This window comes from Ciona intestinalis, chromosome 10, assembly GCF_000224145.3.
Source record: "Ciona intestinalis chromosome 10, KH, whole genome shotgun sequence".
NCBI lineage: Eukaryota > Metazoa > Chordata > Ascidiacea > Phlebobranchia > Cionidae > Ciona > Ciona intestinalis.
In genome coordinates, this window is record NC_020175.2 from 2,361,989 (window position 1) to 2,369,569 (window position 7,581).

Consider the following 7,581-nt stretch of genomic DNA (forward strand, 5'->3'; position numbering starts at 1 on the left):
TGCAGAACGGAATCAACTTTGTTAAAATCCATGCGAGCTGGGATGCTCTGTGTCGATGGGCTGAAATCGGAAGAATGAAAAAACCGTTTGCTAAAAACGACATTTTCAAAAGCGAAAACTCCCTAACTGCAGTTGAAAAAGTAATTTTCCACAATAGTTAAATGGGTTAATTATAAAAAAATGGTATCATTTTCGGGGAGACAATTTAGATACTGCATTTTTTTGTTACATTGTATCTATCGTATACACGGCGATTGCTAATGTAAATTGGGTAGCGACTTTTATAGGTAAAATGGTATTACATATCTATATGGTAATACGATTTTATATTAGATTGCAGTAGGTACTGAAAAATAATTGAGCTTGAAAAAAACGATGTTTTCAGTTCATGACTTGCTGTTCGAAAGACTCTATCAAGTATGCTTACGACACGCATGAAAAAGATGAGAGTTATTTTACTGCAACGTTCGACAGAAAACGACTTGATTCGTAAGTGAAAATCTAATGTTAATTAATTTAAAGATTTAATATTTTTACCTAAACTGCCTGATGACATTTACTGAAATTTCATAAACCGGTTCTATAAATTATAGTAGGGTGGGGGGGGGAGATGGGACACCTTTTTACTCTATTTTCTCGTCTTATTTGGTAGTAAACAAAAAGACTGTTAAGAATTATAAAATCATATTCTCACAACTCCCATAGATTGCTTTTGTTAATTGTTTAAAACACGATCACGATGTTTAGACTTTAGATATTATGTGCTAAAGGCGTCCCATCTTCCCCCACCCTAATATATCTTAAATGTCCTTTTGGTAATAACTTCAGAAAAAATAAACTGTAAAACTAAAATGTTATTATTATATTGGAATTAAAGGTTCATAATGACTGACAGAGCAACCTTTTTTACACCAACAGAACGTTACAGACTGGTAAGCGAGTGTTTCACAAATTTATGATTTATATTAATAAATATAAATAAAGCTAACAAAACGGACTGAATTAATAGCAAAACTTTATGTACTTTTATATAGGTTAATATGCGGTACCGTTAAATTGATAACAAACGGCATAATCTTAGTAAGTTGGGTGTGATAAAAACATATCTTGCTGACCGAAAAAGTACATACCAGCTTTTATTTATCAAATTTCGAAAAAAACAGTTGTACTTGTAATAATTTCTGCAAATCTGACCCTGATTTGGAGCTTATAGAGTTGAACGATCTTGTGTAAAGAAATAAAGTACGGATCTGGTGTGCTATAAAAGTTTAAGAAACTGCTTATAACAATAACATTTAGGCGAAATATATAATTTAATAAACAGTTGAATGAACTTGATTTTTGTCTGTTACGTTTTCGTAACACCAGAAACTCACATACTGCTGTGGTAAGTAAAAATCACTTGGTTAAACAGTTTAAAATGAAACTTATAAAATCGTTTCTCGAGCCAGTGTTTTGTTTGATACACTTGATTTTTGTCTGTTACGTTTTTTTAGCACCAGGAACTCACATACTGCTGGTAGAATCAATATAACATATAGTAGAGGGGGGAGATGGGACACCTTCAGCACATAATTTCAAAATATCCTGATCGTGTTTTGAACAATTATAACAGCAGTTTATAGAAGTCAAGAGGATACGGTCTTATAATTTTTTGAATTGTTTTTCTTTACTACCAAACGGAACTAGAGAAGATAATAAAAAGATGTCCCATCTCCCCCCACCCTACTATAGGAAAAAATCACTTCGATGAACAGTTTTAAAATTAAACTTATAAAACCGTTTCTGGAGCTTTTCATGAGATGTTTTTCCAGGTGCATGAAATTTTACGAGTTACCGGCTTTGGAGAGGATTGTGACGACATTGGTATGACACGCTTGTTATCAGATGGTGTGTATTTGGACGCCTACCCACCGCACGATGGCGCATGGAAACCTCCCGCAAAAGAAGGTAAAATTACACAACATGTTTACCTGGTCTGCTTTCTGTTCAAATTCAATGCATTTAGCTTTAAAAGCTCGGACAAATAGTGTAAACCTAGTCATCTATACCAGATATTTTGATCGTTCATGATATAATTAACAAACATTACGCACAATATATATATATATATATATATGACCGGAGGTAAAAAAAAATTGACCGGAGGTCATTCTGTTGAACTGCATCTTAGAGCAACTTTTGTTATTTCTATCGTTTTTCAATAATATTATTAAAAAATGAATAGTACTACACCAAAAACACACCTCAAAGGCTTTTAAACAACGAGAACTGAAACATTAGGTTGGGGTAAAATGTGACATGTTTTTATTCTCCTTCATAGACTCATTGGGCCATTACCAAAAACTATTTACTAAAAATATGTAAAACCGTATCCCCGCGACTCCAATAGAACGGTGCCAATTGTTCAAAACTTAATCAACGAAATATATAGGATTTAGGTAAAAACGGTATCCCATCTTACTCTTAGTACTATTTAATACTGGTTTCGCTTTTGTATAAATTGTATTTATAAAAAGACAGGTTGAACATATTTGTTGGTATATGTAGTAATCCTGGTGGAAGTGTATGTATTCCTTGTATGAAATGCTCGAAACTGAGTCATTATACACGAACATTTTATTTGTTTGTTTTTTTACCTTGACCATATTTTTGTAAAAGGTTCGAATTTGGGACCGAGGCAGGCTCTTTATTGGATTTGGGCTCGACCAGGTGCATGGGCTCGTCCGCAACCGTTAGAGCTTATTAGGTACATTCGATGTTTCATTTGCGGGTTAAAGTTATGTTTTTGCTTATCTTCCAGTTAAATGTAAATATGTTTTAACTGTAGGCGTGTTTTAACAACTGTTGTTTTGTTGCTATATCCTGTCTTTTCGTTAAAAATGTTTCTAAATCTCCCTATACCGTAATCGAAGAGACTAATAAAGGTTTTTTAATTATTATTAAATGTTCCCGTCATTTGCATTTTTCTAGAATGTACTTCGGTGAAAAGATCGCTATCTATTTTGCTTGGCTTGGCTTCTACACGATGATGCTTGTACCAGCAGCTGTATTCGGGATCATAGTTTTTCTATATGGCTTGTTCTCAGTCGGCGGGGAAGAAACTGTGTAAGTCTTAATTTACTTCTCTAATATTTTGCAATAAGCTGTTTATTTAATGGAGTTATGAACTTTTTACCCGACGCCGTGGCAAAGTGGTTATAGTACGCCTGTCTTAAACCATTGGTAATGGGTTCAAGGCTCGCCGCTGCTATCGTCGTGGGTGTATGTGTCCTTGGGCAAGACACTTGCCGGCAATTGCTCCAACCATGTGGGCACTAGTGGGTTGTCCACATTATAGAATATGCATAAAAAATCTCTTAAAATTATCACCGACAAAGTAAAACATACATGGAAACTAGTAAGCTGACACGAGGTGTATGGACACTCGTGGTATGACGACTGTCGTTTATCGGCCACGCGAGGATAACGCTAGTTACGTTCATTATTTGATATGTTGACTCTGTGTTATCGGTTTGAATCGTTTAGATTTTTTAGAAAAAAAATCTTATTAACGGTTTCTACTACGCTTATTACACCAATGACACAACAGAAATAATAAAGAATAGAACGCGCATCTCCAATGTCGGCAAAGAAGAGAAGTGATACACTCTCTCTCTTTCGCGGGTCGTTCCCGTTTACTGTTGAAGTCAATGGAATCCAGGGCGTTTTATGTAGTTTTTATTCGTTTTTTTGAATTAATTTAAAGTTATGAGGTAAAAAAACTATTTTCTAGTATATATATATTTCTAATAAACAGTTTGTTTGAAGTTTTTGATCAAATTTATTAAATAATTACATTTCCCAAACAAGTGGTAAACTGTAAGCGTTAACCTACCAAATAACTAAACTGGCTTCTAAACTTGAGTAGTTGGTGTAGTTTTTGAAATAAACAGCTAAAACCTCATAAAACTACTATGCGCCTATCTTTTACAATAGAGACCAAGCGAAATGGGGACAGAGTTGGCGGTCACGTGAATAGATAAAAGAATATATCACGGTTTTGGGCAGTTGCGCGTTCTACTCTTTTTTATTTCTGTGATCCACACACAATATAAACATATTTGGTGTTTGCTTTCCAACATTGCTTTCACATTTAATTACAGACAAGCGGTTTGTAATTCCAACTTAACGGTTTGTCCGGTTTGTGAGACATGTAGCTTCGATCCTCTCAAAACGTCATGCACCTACTCTAAAATAAGCTACGTTTTCGACAATACTGGAACTGTGGTTTTCGCCTTCGTCATGTCTATATGGGGTAAACGATTTTCTGAATTCTTAGTATAGTAGGATAGGGGAGGATGGGACACCTTTAGCACATAACATCCAAATATCCTGATCGTATTTTAAACAGTTAACAGCGGTCTATGAGAGTCGTGAGCATAAGTTTTGTAATTTTAATTCTTTGTCTACTACTAAATGAGCAAAAATAGAATAAAAAGGTGTCCTATCTTCCCCCATTCTACTATAATATAAATTATGTATTTTTCTGTTTCAGCGACATTTTTCATTGAGCTTTGGAAACGGCAAAGAGCTAGGCTTTCTTATAGATGGGGTACACAGGACTTCGAAGAAGAAGAGGTACTACTTACATACGACACTATACCAGTCAAAGCACTGTAATTAAGAATTTTCTCAAAATGTCAATATTGCCAGATTAGTGAAACTAACGTCTATGCTTATGGCTTCACGTATATGTGTATAACAGTTTACCCGTAATTACGACTATTTATACAGCTCGTCACGCAAATATAAAATAGGGTGGGAGAAGATGGGACATCATTTAGTTCTATTTTCTCGTCTCATTTGTTAGTAAGCAAATAACATTCAAAGAATTGTAAAACCGTATTCTCACGACTCTCATAGACAAATTTTTATTGTTTAAAACACGATCAGGACATTTGGATATTATGTGCTAAAGGTGTCCCATCTTCCCTCACCCTACTATATATAAATGTTTTCACGTTGCTGTTAATATCTATTTTCTTTGCAGGATTTAGTGCGGCCAGAATTTATCGTCGTTTCTGACAAGAAAAAGTTGAACCCCGTGACTGGAAAGTTGGAACCTGCGCTATCGACCAAACTAAAAGCGAGAGGAATTGCTTTCTCAGTATCAACCTTATTTTTCATGGTAAATAAAACACCAGTATCAGTAATTAAGAAACATGCTATTACACCTACATCCATATGTGTGTATAAACCCGTAGAAACCACTGGAAACTTCTGCTTTAAAAATTAGTCGGAATTTTCAAGTTATAATATTTCAAGCAAATTTGGGTAAAACTTGTTTCAGTTTTTTATACCTGGGGCGCTTATCTTATGTTTTCGTAACCTATAACAGACATCCTATAATTCTAAGATTGGAGGATTACTTTCATTGCTACATAGAGTAGGCTGGGGGAGTTGGGACACATTTTCTTTATATTTTCTCGTCTCATCTGGTTGTAAACAAAGAACATTAAAACAATTATAAAACCATATCCCCACGACTCCCATAGACTGTAGCTAATTATTTAAAACACGATCAGATATTTGGTTAATATGTGAAAAGGTGTCCCTTCTCCCCACCCTACAATACATATCTAACATTTCTTGAGTTATAATTCCTTTCCAAAAATCTCCAGTTAGTTCTTGTGGTCATCGCCTTGATTGGTGTCATAGTTTATCGAACTATAAGTTCCGTCCTCGCCTACCAAGCTACGAGTGGTGGAATCATTCAACGCAATATCCGGCTTATTATTTCCATCACAGCTTCTATTATTAACTTCATAATTATAACAATATTGGACGTGGTAAGTGTATGGTTTCAAGGCTCGTCGTTGATACCATTGTGGGCGTATATGTCCTTGGGTTAACGGCAATTGCTCTAACCCAGTGGCCACTAATGGGTTGTCCAGATTATCAGCCACACACAAAAAAATGAAAAAAAAAGTAATCACCCACAAAGTAACATACATGGTAACTTGTAAGCTGGCACGAGGTGTATGAACATCTGTGTTATAGGAACTGTCGTTTTCCGGCCACGCGAGGATGAAGTAAGTTACATTCATTCAAACTCAACACACATAATGAATGAATGAATGAATGAATGAATGAATGAATGAATGAATGTATGAATGAATGAATGAATGAATGAATGAATGAATGAATGAATGAATGAATGAATGAATGAATGAATGAATGAATGAACGAATGAATGAATGACTTTCAATTCTCGTGTGGCGGGCCACGACACCCTATTTTACATCGTTTCCTTATTTCATACATTTTGTGCTGCCTGCTGCTTTTCGAGTTACCACATATGAAACATTGTGGGCGTGTTTTTTCTGTATTGCTGACAAATTGGGCATCTTACTAATGATCACGGATTAGAGTAATTACTATCTTAGAAATGATCTCGACGACAGAATGCATTAATCATGATACCATCGGTATAATAATGTAAGTACAACATACACAACTTGCGTGCTGGTTGCAGCAATCACATTTAATTCACATGGGAAGCCTATACACTGCCTTGGTATTAATTTAAATTGAATTACGTACCACATCTAACGGTAATTAAAATATAAAATTACATTTACCTCACCTGTCTAAAAATTAATGCCATGTAAATTGCTTGGTATAAATACTGACTATAAGTAGGGTGGGGAAAATGGCACACCTTTATCACATAACTCCTAAGTATTCTGGTGTTTTAAACACTTAACAACAGTCTACGGAAGTCATGAGGATATGGTTTTAGAATTCTTTGAATGTTTTTTGATTACTACCAAATGAAAAGAAAAAACAGAATAAAAATGTGTCTCATCTTCCCCCATCCTACTATAGTACTTCATGGTTATACTTAACCTAAAACATGAATACGTATTTCATTTTAATAATTATAACCCCTCAGGATCTGAAAATTATGATTGCATTATATATTATGTAATACTAAATGTTTATGTCATTTCAGATTTACAACAAGCTTGCTCTGAAACTCACAAACTTAGGTTAGTAAAAGTGTTAAGTAAAACGCAATTTTTACAATTAGTGTTATCCAAAAAAACTTACACTGCTCCTTCCCAAAACTACATGATAAAATCACATTAATTCTTAGGGTTAAGTGTGAACATCAAGCATATTTTTATTGCATCTGGCAAAGCAAGGTTTATTTTTGCCCCCAACTCATTTTTAACGTATATCAAATGTAAACTTCATTGGTGATTGCGTAGTACTATAGGATGGTACACCTTTAGCACTTAATATCCAAATGTCCTTAAAGTGTTTTAAACAATTAACAACGATCTATGCGCGTCGTGCAGATACGGGTTTATAATTCCTTGAATGTTCTTTGTTTACTACCATATGGGACGAGACAATAAAATAAAAATGTGTCCCATCTTCCCCACCTATACTATACATCATATAAATCAACCTATTACTTTAAGTAATTCAATTCCTTAACAGAGGCGCCGCGAACCAGGACTGAATTCGAGGACTCTTATACACTCAAGATGTTTTATTTCAAGCGGTTAACTATTACTCGTCCACAGTTAC

The 7,581-nt window shown here is 34.7% G+C and overlaps 1 protein-coding gene across 1 annotated transcript in view; it reads left to right on the forward strand.

Annotated features, from left to right (window-relative positions):
• LOC100182108 (anoctamin-4-like) overlaps positions 1–7,581 on the forward strand; it is an 18,033-nt gene that overhangs the window by 2,338 nt on the left and 8,114 nt on the right. Inside the window, exons 3-14 of the mRNA XM_026836465.1 lie at positions 6–140; positions 386–489; positions 878–932; positions 1,815–1,950; positions 2,662–2,749; positions 2,974–3,108; positions 4,146–4,297; positions 4,538–4,620; positions 5,033–5,170; positions 5,664–5,831; positions 6,998–7,034; positions 7,492–7,569. Of these exons, the coding sequence (XP_026692266.1) occupies positions 6–140; positions 386–489; positions 878–932; positions 1,815–1,950; positions 2,662–2,749; positions 2,974–3,108; positions 4,146–4,297; positions 4,538–4,620; positions 5,033–5,170; positions 5,664–5,831; positions 6,998–7,034; positions 7,492–7,569 (1,309 nt within the window). The remainder of the gene's footprint in view (positions 1–5; positions 141–385; positions 490–877; positions 933–1,814; positions 1,951–2,661; positions 2,750–2,973; positions 3,109–4,145; positions 4,298–4,537; positions 4,621–5,032; positions 5,171–5,663; positions 5,832–6,997; positions 7,035–7,491; positions 7,570–7,581) is intronic.